The sequence below is a fragment of the Triticum urartu genome, chromosome 5, assembly GCF_003073215.2.
Source record: "Triticum urartu cultivar G1812 chromosome 5, Tu2.1, whole genome shotgun sequence".
In the NCBI taxonomy this organism is placed as follows: domain Eukaryota; kingdom Viridiplantae; phylum Streptophyta; class Magnoliopsida; order Poales; family Poaceae; genus Triticum; species Triticum urartu.
Window position 1 is genome coordinate 655,626,476 of NC_053026.1, and position 13,747 is coordinate 655,640,222.

The window sequence follows — 13,747 nt, forward strand, 5'->3', positions numbered from 1 at the left end:
GGCTAGCGAGGGTTGGGTTGGAAGATGTCGTGTTTAGCGCGCGTGAGCATCGGGTGTGTGGTGCTGGTAGGCGGCGGTGGAGGAGGAGCGGAGGAGGAGGAAGATGATCGAGTGGAGGGAGATGGGCCGCCGGGTGGGGAAGGCGGGGAAGCCCCGGATGTGGTGGGCTGTGAGTAGGGAGGGGTGGACGTGGGCCGCATGGGGGAGCCAGGTGGCGATGCGGGAGGGGTTGGTTGGGGTGGCTCCCATGCAGGATCGACGTGATCCAAGGGAGGCAGATCAGGAGCTGATTCAACGATGGATTCGGGTGTGGGAGGCAGGGTTTTGAACAGGAAAATGGATTCAACGAACATGACGTGCCTGGAAAAGATTACGCGACGAGTGAGGGGATCGTAGCAACGATATCCCTTGCGGTCATCGAGATAACCCAAAAAACGCAGGCAACCGATCGTGGGGAGAGTTTGTTGGGAGTAGTGGCGAGCAAATTGGGATAACAGAGGCAACCGAATACATGTAAGTGGCGAAAGTCAGGTGCATGCCCAAAGAGAAGCTCGTGTAGTGTGGTAATGAGGTGAGGCTTGCAAGGTCTACGGTTGAGAAGGTAGGTGGATGTGGCGAGGACTTCAGCCCACCATGGAGGAGGCATCTAAGCATGCAAGAGAAGGGTGCAAACCCTATGGTTGAGAGTGCGTAAAATGCATTCGGCTTTCTCGTTTTGTTGGGAAATGTAGGGGCAGGTGAGGCGTAGAAGAGTGTCGTTGGACTAAAAGAGCGTGCGGTTGGCAAGGTTGTCGAATTCGCGGCCGTTGTCCGTTTGGAAGGCTAAGATGGGGCGAGAGAATTGTGTTTTGACGTAGGCATAGAAACGAGTAAGGAGAGAATGAACTTCATACTTGCGACGTATAGGGAAGGTCCATGCATAATGAGTAAAATCATCCAGAATGACCAAGTAATATTGATAACCGGATACACTTAAGAGAGGACTTGTCCATAAATCACAATGACAAAGCTCAAAAGGGAAACTAGTTTGAGAAGAAGAGGAACTAAAAGGTAGCCTAACATGTTTGCCCAAGTGACAAGCATCACAATGAGATGTCGTGCTTTTATTGAAATTGAAATTGAAATATGTAGAGGCTTTGGTGAGGACGGCGGCACCAGGATGGCCGAGGCGCTGGTGCCACAGGTCGGCGGTGACGGTGGTGGAGAGACAGTGGCGAGGCGGTGTGAAGGTGTAGAGCTCGCTGGGAGAATCACATCGGAGAAGCACCGTCTTGGTTGCCAGATCCTTGATAGAAAAACCAGTAGGGTCAAATTCAACAGAAACCAAATTGTCACGAGTAAAGGCACGAACTAAGACCGGATTTCTAATAAGAGAGGGGGAGATAAGAATTTCAAGAAGAGAGAGTGGGCGTGAGGGGGTGGGGGAGGAGGTGGAGCCGACGCCGGTGATGGGCAGGAGAGCACCATTATCGACGACGATCGAGGTTGGAGAGGAAGGGGAAAAGGGAATACCAGAGCCGGAGCCCATATGGGAAGAGGTGCCGCTGTCGAAGATCCAATCGCCGCCAGGAGCAGTGGGCGGATGTAGAGCCATCTAATTCAAGGCAGCAATGAGGGCGGCCCGATCCCATTGTGGTGAGGGCTGGACGGTGGTCGTAGCTGGGTGTGCCTGGGGAACGACAGGTACGGGTGGGCTTGCGTCGAGGATCCCCTGTAAGGTGCCGGCCATCATTGCAGCAGGAGCGGGCAGAAGGCCGCCGGGCGCGCCCCCGCCGGAAGAGGAGCCGGGCTGGCCGGAGGGGTTCTGCTTGCGCTTCTTCTGGCGCCCACGAGAGCCGGGAGAGCTGGCAGAGCCGCCGGGCTTGGCCGTTGGAGGGCCGAGCAGCGGGGGGTTGGAGGAGGGCGGGGCCGGCGTGGAAGACGATAGGCGGGCCACGTAGAACGCGCTGGCATGGGCGAGGAGAGCCGAGCGGGCGTTGACGCGCGCCAGGCGAGCGACGCGCTGCTCCTCTAGCTGGAGAAACGACCGCAGCTTGATGAAGGAGGGGTGGCGTCCGGGCGTCATGTGCAGGACGGCGTGTTGGAGACGCTCATCGAGGCCACGGAGCACATTGTGAACGAGCTCGCGATCCTTCAGGTGGTGAGCGAGGTCCCGGAGGGTGTCCGCCATGGTCTTGAGCCGGGAGGTGTAGTCGACGACGGAGAGATCGCCCTGGGTAAAGCTGTGGAACTCGTCGAGGAGGTAGGTGATCCGGGCGTCGCGGTTGCTGCGGAAGAGAGAGTGAAGCGGGTGCCAGAGGGAATACGTCGTGTCCTTGTGATCAGAGACGATCTCCAACGTCGACGGAGTCACTGTAGCGTTGTACCACGAGAGGATGGCAAAGTCATTGAGAACCCAGTCGGAAGTCGCCTGGGTCGGCGAGCCGTCGACGTGGGCGGTGAGGCCAAACTTGGCGAGGGCGGAGAGGAACTGACGGCGCCAAAGGGCGTAGTTTTCCTTCTCGAAATCCAGAGTAACCAGCACATGGTCGCGGATACGAAGGGACTGGACCTGGGTAGTGGGGAGGGTTTGGGTGACGACGGGAAGACGGAACTGGTCGTCGTCGGACTCCGAGTCGCGGGAGGAGACAGAGGAGGAAGTGCTCATGGCGACCGTGGAGGGTGGGGAGGAGAGAGGAGTAGTGGAAGACGTGGATCGTGAGATTCAAACTGATACCATGTTGGAGTCTGAACGAGGATAGCGAGAGAGAGATCGTGTAACACTTCCTTGATTATTGATTGGGGTTACACAAGTACATATATACTGACTGTTACAATAGAATTACACTACTCTAGCCTAAGGAACAAGACCACTACAGAAGCACGTTCGCTAACAATCTTTATCATATGATTACCCAACGTCCGATCCAATGTATGCACCGGTTTTACTGCTTTTTTTGTCTTTTCTTTTTCTTTTTTCCTGTTTCTCAAATACAAGAACATTTTACAAATCCGCAAAGATTTTTCAAATACACGAACATTTTTTAAATTCTTGAAAAAAATCGAACTTCTGAACATTTTGCATTGAACCTTTTTCAAATGTCGTTCACTGAACAATTTTCAAATTCATGAACGATTTTCTAAAATAAGAGAGCTTTCTTTAAATTATTAAACCTTTTCCAAATTTGTGGACATTTTTCACTGATTGTTTTCAAATTCTTCACTTTTCCAATTTTATGAATTTTGTCAAATCCATTAACATTTTTTAAAATATGTAACATTCTTCAAATTGAACTCTTTTAAAATTCATGAACTTGTTCTTCTTCGTGATTTTTAATTAAAATTAAACCGACCGAAATAATAAAGAGAAAATGAACGTGTGCTAGCTCTTCCACGCTCATTGGGCCAAGCCTACCAACAGCAGGCGCATGAGCGATGCGAGCGTACTGCTCGCTAGAAGCGATATATGGCACCTCCCTCCAAGCATATATATTTTTGCGTGGGGAAAGGAGTTTTATTCCAAATTGAGAGAGTTACAGTCGAGAATCAGAAGATCCTCGATACATGGTGGTCCCAACTACTTCCACATAGCCGTGGTACACTCGATACGACTATAGTTTGCCACACGATCGGCAACTCTATTCTGATCCCTAGTCAATTTCTAGGGAATAAACTCCATGTCACATATCAAGTCCTTAATTTCAGCTACAAGATGACCATATGTCGAGCGAACTAGTCCGTCCCCTGATAGATAGGATAAAGCCTCACTTGAGTCAGATTGGACAATGACTGGAAGACTGAAATTTTGTATTGCAAGCAACATCCCTTGCATAATTGTATGTATCTATTCTCCGCCTCCAGTGCTTCGTCACAATTGAAATAAACCGACTTGCTAAAAAAATAATTGAACCATCATGTCGTTGGAGAATCATCCCTAACGCTGCCGCGCCAGATTCCATTGAAAAGTATCCATCCACTGAAAGAGCAACGTAATCAGTGGTCAGTGGAGTACTGTACATAGACCAGGAGCTCCAAAAGCCACATATGGTGACTTGGTCGATGATATGTGTGAGCAGCAGATAGCAAGAGATGGCCTCATGGGCCTACAGTTCTAACCACATGACGCCATAAATGGATAAGTTCTCTTTTTTCCACACGAAGTTGCAACCAAAAAGCTATATCTCGCCTCTTGCAAGGTGGATGTACAGGCGACAACGTGGGGATCGTGGCCTAGTAGCGGACCTGGTGGAACTAGTAATCGTGTGCTTAGCGGGTTTTGGGAATCTTCCGTTTGGTTTTAGGAAGACTATGTCTTTTTTTTACATTTTATTAATGTGTTTTCTTTATCGGTTTTGATAATTTTGTTTCTATTTTTATTCTCAGTTTTCTTTTTAAATTTTTAAATTTCCATTTTTTTAGGTTCAAATTCATTATCTTTAAAAATCCTATCGGTCATAGAGTACGAATATATATATTTATATGTCATTAAAATTTTAAAAAGTATATGTGGAGAACTTTTTACATTTCCATGCCCATTTTTTAATGTATTATCATTTATTGAAAAGGGTAATATGTGTTGAACAATTTTATATCACATGATGAAAGTATTTTAAAACACAATAAACAGTTATTTAATATGCAATAGAGATTTGTTAAATAAGATGATGAATCCTTCTTAATGACCAGCGAACAATTTTCTATTACACGATGGAAATGTTTTCAAACAAAATGGCCTTTTTAATATGCGTCGAACATTTTGGAAAACACAATGAAATTTTATTTTCTGGTGGACATTTTTTAAATATCCTATGAAAAAATTAAAAGACCCACTGAACATTTTCGATACCCGAGGAATCTTTTTAACACATGATGAACCCTTTTTGAAAATATGATTACCATTTTTAATACCCTATAAACATTTTTATAGGACTAATAAAATAAAATAAACATGCTTTAACAACTTCCAAAATATTTATAAGAAGGGAGAAAGTGAAAAAATAAAGAGAGAAAAGACCCAGCATTAAGCATGCACAAACTAACTAGCGATCAGACACCTTCTGGAGAAAAACGGTACTACTGGTGAGCCTTTGTTCATGGGCCAAGCTGAGCATATCTCTTTGTAGGCAAGATACAGGGGCAAACATATCCTTCGCCTATAGAGGGAGCTATTAGTGGGCCGGCCCAGTAGCCATGTGGTTTCATCACACTGAAGTCACGCACATATTTTTTTATGTTTTACTTATATTTGTGGAGTTGTGGCAGTGTGCAGAGACAGGGAGAGCATGTACCTGGGTTCATCGGCCATTGTCTTTAGGGGCATCAGCGACCCTACCACATTGGAGGAACTAGCAGCAAGAGAATCGATGGTTCTCGCAGAGGATCTTAATTTACAATCTATCCATGTTGCGTCAGATTGTAAGATGGTGATTGAGGATATTAAGCGGAAGAGTGGGGCAGGCTATGGTGCTATTATACATGAAATCATAGAGTATTCGAGTAGCTTCATTTTATATAATTTTGTCCATGAGTTTAGGAGCTCGAACTTCGAGGCTCACAATCTTGCAAAGCATGCACTTCAATTTAGGGGTTGGCCGCCATGTTTGGTTAGGCCATCCCGGTGAACTTTCTTTCATCCATGTAAACATTGTGACGGTTTAATAAAGATTCGGATGATTGTCTAAAAAAACTTACATTTCTGTTCCCTGAATGTTCCCTGAAAAAAAACTTATATTTGTGTACTGCTAAAAAAACCTTATATTTGTGTTTTGTAAATACATATATTACTAAAAACTAAATTTTATTTTAAAAATGTTCATCGTACACTTCAAAAATGTCCATGCAGTGTAAAAACAATATTTTCCCAGCTTTTAGAGAATATTTGTACCATTACAAGAATGTATGTGATATTTTTAAAATGTTCGTGCGTTTCAAGAAAATATACGTGACACTTTTGAAAAATAATATGCAATGTAAAAAATATTCATGTAATTCAAAAAAAATGTTTACTACTATTCAAATAACTTACTGCATTCAACAGATGTACTAAGTGTCGGCAAAGATGTTTGTACCTCACTGAACCTACATGTCATAACTTAACGGGTGACTGCATTCAAGAGTTAGGGGGTGGTAGTGCTGACATATAAAAGTTAGTGCCTTGTTTGTGAAATCTAACATTTTGAAAATAGATGGATAATACTTTGTATATTTTAATGTCTTGAATATTTTTGCGGCCTACCATGTAAGTTGTTGTCTATGGATGATTAGTTGGACTTTTATTCTTGAGTTTGACAAAGAAAATGTGATGATTTTGAAGTCTAATATTAATTAAAGCATTTGGTCATCCAGATGCACTTCACATGTTGGATGGCATCTTGTTGGGTTATAAAGTCGAATAGCCAGAGGAAGCTTTAAAATATATTATTCTATCTTGTTCAAGTCAGGTTTGAAGTGTTTTCACTAATTTTGGTTTCTCAATTACAAAATTTCTTGATATTTTAACTAAAGCATTAGATTCATTCAAATGCATATGCCACCAAAAGTTATACTAATATCTCTGGCAACTAAAGCAGTTTTTCTGTCGTGCCCATTGTTCGTATGTAAAAGTATGATTAATTTTTTACTCGAATAATTGTTAGGAGTTACTTTGGTTGTTGTGATCTGAGAGTTATTTGATATATGTGTGACTATCTTCTAAGTCATGGTAGGCTCGAGTTGACACAATTAGTCATTCTTTCTATACATAGTAGACTTGATATATAAATTATTGAATTGTGTGATGAACATGATGTAGTCATATACAAATCTTTGGGGGCATCTTAAACTGGGTAATTCGATGCGTAAAATGATTCGACTTCTCTTTTGAGGGAAACAAAAGAGAGACACTCAATGAGTGTGAAGTTTGTGTGCTCGGGCACCACGGTGCCCTTTTTTGAAAAAAAAACCATATTTAAAAGTTTCAAAAAAATGAAAATAATTCTGTGAAAACTTGTATGTATTCACTATGGATACATAATTTTTTTTTAAAAAAATGTAGTTTGTAAGCTGTACAACAAAACAAAATTCCAAACCAAAAACAAAAAAAAAATCTGGCCCATTTGAAACTACATATTTGTCTTTTTTTTGTGCGCAACTTGTGAAAGTAAAATATAATGAATTTTTGCACATGTGTGTGTGTGTATTAAATAAATGGTTGGATATTTCTGATTTTTGTGGGATTTTCTAGCCTATTTTTTTGTTTTCTAGTAAACCCATACTTTTAACAGTTTTGCTAAAACTTAGCTAGATGAGAAACAAATTGGTCTCATTCACGCACCTGGCCATCCGATCTAAACGTGCGGACATTCGTGCGTGCTGTTTTTTTTTCTTTTTTGAGTAACTTGTGCATGCTGTTTTTTTTGCATGCAGCGACGCGGGCACGGCAGCCCAAGTTGTTTTTTTGTCGGCCCGCTTGTCCACGCTGTAGCGACATGCACCAACGCACTACCTAGTTACCACAGTTCATCACCTCAAAAAAAAATTACCACAGTCCATTGCCAAAAAAGAAAAAAAAAGTTACCACACTCATGTCTATCTTTTTGTCACCTTTTTTATGTTTACATGTTAATAGGGAAAGCGACCATGTCGTTCCTCACTCTCGTGACTAATCTTTCTTTCCTTTTTGGCTGCATTTTTTTATTGTTATCATTTGATTTCCTTTTTATTATTTGTTTATTTAGTTTTTGTTAGCTTTTTCATGCTTTATATGCAAACACTTGTGACTAATTCTAGTTGGATGAGATTTTGTTAATTTTGGAATGTACAACTAGATAAATCTATTTTTCATTTCATTTTTGTTTTCTCGGGTCATGACTGCAAGTCTTTAAAAATAGATCGCAACTGCAAGTTTTCAAAAGGAATCGCAACAAGAAGTTTCAAATGGGATCACAACTACATGTACTCACGGGATCGTAACTACAAGTTTTCAAATGGGTCGCAACTGCAACCTTTCAACGGGATGCAACAACACCTACCCTAGGGCAAATGTGCGTGTTTTTTCATGTGCCCCGCATTCTAGCTCACATTTTCACATTAATGCTTTCTCGCCTTGTCGGCATGTGGGTATTCTGTATTGTCTATTGTCTCACTAATTTTTTTGCTGAGTTGTTCAGTTTTTTACATCTGTGCGACAGCAAGAATTGTAACCCGACCGCAACTGCACGGGCATAAAACGACTGCAACTAGGGTCTAAAGGGAGGAGGGTTGTCGTGGCTAGTTGCATGTCCATTACTAGACATGCAATTGCAAGGGTTGTAACCCGACTACAACCACATGGGCACAATGCTACTGCAACAGGGGTCAGTAGGGGGTTGTCGGGCTAGTTGCATGTCCACCACTAGACATGCAACTACAAGCGTTCTAATTTGAGTGCAACTGCAAGCGTTGTAATTTGAGTGCGACTGCATGAGTACAAAGCGACCACAACTGCATGGGCATATATTGACTCCAACTGAGGTCGCGGAGGCAGGGTTGTCCTAGGCAGTTGCATGTCCACCACTAGACATACGACTTCAAGCGTTGTAACCCGACCGCAACTGCATGGGCACAAAGTGACTACAACTGGGGTCGGAAGGGAGGAGGCTTGTCGTGGCCAGTTGCATGTCGACCACTAGACATGCTACTGCAAGCGTTGTAACCCGACTGCAACTGTATTGGCACAAAGAGATTGCAATTGGGGTCAGGAGGGGTTATCGGGCTAGTTGCGTGTCCACCACTAGACATGCAATTGTAAGCGTTGTAACCCGACTGCAACTGCATGCGCACAAAGCGACTGCAATTGGGGTCGGGAGGGGGTTGTCCAGCTAGTTGCATGTTCACCACTAGACATGCAACTACAACTGTTCTAACCGACTGCAACTACATGGGCACAAAGTGACTGCAACTGAGGTAGGGGAAGAGGGTTGGCTGCCAATTGCATGTCCACCACTAGACATGCAACTGCAGATGCACAAAGCAACCGCTACTGGGTCGGGAGGGGAATTGTTGAGGTTAATTGTATGTTTACCCCTGAACATGCAATGACAATCATTCTACCCCAAATGCACGGACACAAAGCGGCAGCAATTAAGGTCAAAAGGAGAGTTTTTAGTCCAATGGCATGTCCATGACAATACATGTAACTGCAAACATAGTACATGTCCACAAAGCGACTGCAAATAGGGAGCATGAACGGTTTACTACTTGTCTATTTTTTATCTTAGCATCACATATGTAGATTTTCTATCATTTCCTCCATTTTATAGAACATTTTAATGTCTATTTCCAGCCTAATTTTTTATTTCGTTTCATGCAACCCAACTCCAGTGTTTCCCATAAGAAACCAACACACTGTTTTTTAGAAGAAAACACTGTTGATTAAAGAAAAAACGGATGCATCAGACTGTGTTACAATGAGAGAGAGAAAGACAAACCTAGCCAGCATTAAAAAAACAAGTACAAGAAGGCCCAGCAGCAAAAAAATCAACTATACAACCCACGCGGATCTAGCCCAGCCCAAAAGAAAAACAACCTAAACGAGGGAAACGATCGGGTCGCTGACAAGCTGAGCGACAAAGAAAAGCTAGTCCAAAATCGACACCACATCAGACACGTCATCTAACTGAGACCAAATTATGTCTCAGTCAGCTGAGTTCTAGGCGGCCCCTACTTTTAATATATAATAGATAATATCTTAATATACCATGTATAGGTGATTATAAGATATAAATAATAATTATAAGTTACATGTACTCAATGAAATCAACAATTGAAAACAAAATTTTGTGATGTCCTGCATGAATGGGGGTGGGGGCCTACGCCCCCCCCCTCCGCCGCGCACATGCACACAAGAAGGTGGGGGAGTGGATCGAGCCCCCGTAATTCTGAATTAACTATTCATTCAAACATGAAAGAACATTTCACTTTATGAGTCACGTGAATTGCCAAAACTACACGATCAAACCCTACGCCGATCCAGACCGATTGGGTAAGTTTCCATAGATTTCTCCACTTATCTTAATGTCCGAACAAAACATAAAAACTAACATATTTTCTAGTTATAAAATATGAATAAATGTAAGATGAGCACAAATTTACTATACCTTAAGATACAATAATGATGGATCACATTATTTCAATGATACATGTCGACGATGGTCGATGAGATATTTTTGGGTCGCACCTCGGTCCCATCAACCACACACGCGAGAAAGCCAATCCGAAGGCTGAACCAATCGGGCACATATCTTCAGATTCTCTTAGCAGCTCAAACCGCTCCCTTTCGTGACCCATCCATTAACTTGGAGAGCGGTTATTCTAACGTGCACGTGAGGTGCCGTGCATGACTTAGCTTTTGATGCATTTTGTGAGGATCAGTGCCACCTTTTCCACTATGATTCTTCGTACTATTTCTATTATTTGTGTACTCTAATATTCATGTTGTGTTGTGTTAGATATGGTACAGAGTTGTGTGTTATCCTAGAAATTGTACAGTGCAACTATCCTTCTAGTCTCTCCTTTCAAAAACACATGCATTAAAATCTTATTCTAAAAATTGAAACGTCCATCTATTGAACACAAAGTCAGATTTATGATCCTTCGCACATTTGTGTTTGTGGTAATGAGGCTTTATAACAAGTCCAATATTGAATATATTTTTACAGATTTTCAAATTTTTATTATGAAATATGACAAAACTCTATAAAACATATTGATGAACTATAGAACATGAAAATAATAATAAAACTTTATAAGAGTGAATGTTTAATAAAATCATGATATTAAGCTAGAAGTGTATCGATACGGAATGGAACATCGTGATATGCTCTCGAAGACGATAAAACACTACAATAGAACATTTCAAAAAAAATGAATATATATTTTGTTTATTAAACATGTTTGAAGTGTAGTGAAAACAACAACTCACGATAGAACTTTGTGAATCATGAAGAAACTAGAAAAAAAATATTATCATTTACAATGAAATAAAAAGTTTCTAAAAAATTTAAAAAATTTCATTATATTTGACAAAAAAATAATCATGGTGTTTCACTTTGGTTCATCTGTTCGAAATCATATCATAATGTTTCATTCTGTGTCAATACACTTCAAACTTAATATTGATTTTTTTAATAAATAATCATTCTCATCATTCATCAATTTTTATTAGTTTTCTCATGTACTAGATTGCATCACTATGTTTCATAGAGTTTCTCTATGTTTTGAAATACAATTTTTATTTTTTCTAACTATACTTGGAAATGGTCTTGTTTGAAAATCCTAATCATAAGGAACTCAAAGATGTAAACATGTCGTAAATTAGACTTTACATTTAAAAGATAGAATCTAATGAAGTATTGAAATCATGCGAAAAAGTGTGAATAGATAAGGGCATCTCCAAGGAGCAATCAGCGGAGAAACCCGCGAATATTTGGATCGGATGGTCCCGAGACACTTTTTAGGTCTTTAACGCAAGTCGTCACATGTCCGCGAAATGACCTGGACGAGTCCAAAATCGAAACTGTCAACAAATCTAAAAAGATTTGAAGAAGTCCGGACATCTGCACAGGCACACTGCCCGTTCCCACAGCCACGTCTTCGATTCATCTTTTTCGAACGTGTTCGGAAACCTTTTTTAACATAGTAGACACATGCGTTCGCACATGCACTAACAACTATGAAAGATCGCACACACATACTATACCCTTGTAAGCATCTCTGAGAGATTGAACCGACACATCATTTTGAGATTGATAAAATCCCCACAGACGCTTTTGTAGTCAACTGGAAGTCTCTTCCCATTGAACGCACCTCGTAGGAAGGCTTGAGATAAATCTAGAAAAATGCGAACACCAATGTCAAATTTAGTTGTGGTATCCGTATCCTGTTGAGATGTGATACCATTGTCCTTCTAACTATCCGACTACGGCTAAAAATACATTTAACACATGTCCACAAATATTTGGTGATTGCTCGTTGAAAATGCATTTTAAAGAGTGGTCGGCGTGTGACACAACTGCTACATGACTGATTGATGTGACACAGTAGCTTCTAAAATACCCAGTTGGGTCCCGCCGAACTTTGCACTGCCCCTGTCCGCTCGTTAACCCGTTTCTGTATCTGCTTATAACAAAACAAAATAAAAAGAGGGTAGAGAACAGGAGTCGAGATGAATAAACAAATGGAAAGCAGATGCGAGTTCAACTTAAACCTCGCCACTTTGTTTGTCTGGGCGCAAGGAGGAGTGCCACCTTCCCCCCGCTCCCATGCCGACTCAGCGGCCGGAAAATCCCGCGGCCTGCCAGGCGCCGCCGCGTGCGCAACCACGCGTCCCTCCACCTGTCGACATCCCCTGCGGCCTGCGTATATACACCTCGGCAGCTCGGCTCGACACGACACAGCTCCTCCCAGTCCGTCCCAATCCACTCACCGCACGACACCCCGCTCGTTCCCCAAGTAGCTAGCAGCAAGCAAAGATCCATCTTCTGGCCGTCTCGTGATGATGAGAGGCGCCGTCAGCGGCATGGAGTCGTCGTCCTCATCCGGGAGCTCCTCTGGTTCGGCTGCCGGGGCGGGGGTGGCGCCGTTCGTGGCCAAGACTTACGGGATGGTGGACGACCGGCCCACCGACGCCGTCGTCGCGTGGGGGCCCGCCGGCAACAGCTTCGTCGTCGCCGACCCCTTCGCCTTCTCGGAGATGCTGCTGCCCGCGCACTTCAAGCATTCCAACTTCTCCAGCTTCGTCCGGCAGCTCAACACCTACGGCTTCCGCAAGGTGGACCCGGACCGGTGGGAGTTCGCGCATGCCTCCTTCCTCCGCGGCCAGACGCACCTCCTGCGCCACATCGTCCGGCGCCAGAGCAGCGGTACCGGAGGCAGGCGCGGCAAGGACGACCGCGAAGATGAAAACGGCAGCAGCACGATGTTAGCCATGGAGGTGGTCCAGCTGAGGCGGGAGCAGAGGGCCACCGAGGAGCGCGTGGCGGCGATGTGGCGCCGGGTGCAGGAGACGGAGCGCCGGCCCAAGCAGATGCTCGCCTTCCTGCTCAAGGTGGTCGGCGACCCCGACATGGTGCGCCGCCTCGCAGGCAGCGGCCAGGACGAGGACGCGCGGGTCAACAGGCCGCGGCTGCTTCTCGACAGCAGGGAAGAACAGAGGATGCCCGTCGACGGGCAGTCGTACCACAATCACAGCAACCTGAACATGGAGGAGGCCTGTGTGCTGGAGCCCAGCGTGGAATTGTACTACGCCGGAGGCGACGTGCAGGCGGACGGCGGCGGCGGCGGCGGCGGCGGACGACACCCGCCATACGCGTTCCACGTCAACAGCGGCTACTGACTGCGTGCGTGAACGCTGTCCGGCATCTGTATTTTGTGGCTTTGTCGAGAGAGAAACAGGCACGTGCAGGAAGCTAGCCAGATACTAAATACTCCGGCATAGCTCGGGAACGGAAACGCCGCACTTGTATAAGAGACGCTTAGATCACAATGTCTCTGGAATTTAGTCAGTGTAAGTTTATATTTCTTTGTACTCTCTTCGTTCTTAAGTATATCTCATTTTAGAGATTTTAGTATAGACTATATATGAATGTATATAGACATATTTTAAAGTATAAATTCGCTTATTTTAATTCGTATGTAGTTTATATTGAAATCTCTATATATCTAAGAACAAAAAAGTCTATATCCAAGAACAAAGAAAGTAGTTTATATTTATTTACGGAGGAAGTGTTGACATATAATGTGCTGTCTAGTC

The 13,747-nt window shown here is 43.5% G+C and overlaps 1 protein-coding gene across 1 annotated transcript; it reads left to right on the forward strand.

Annotated features, from left to right (window-relative positions):
* Positions 1–12,211: 12,211 nt before the first annotated feature.
* LOC125506537 (heat stress transcription factor C-2a-like) lies at positions 12,212–13,622 on the forward strand. Its single transcript, XM_048671331.1, has one exon. It carries the CDS (start codon positions 12,491–12,493, stop codon positions 13,328–13,330), a length of 840 nt encoding a protein of 279 aa, XP_048527288.1. The 5' UTR covers positions 12,212–12,490; the 3' UTR covers positions 13,331–13,622.
* Positions 13,623–13,747: the final 125 nt, after the last annotated feature.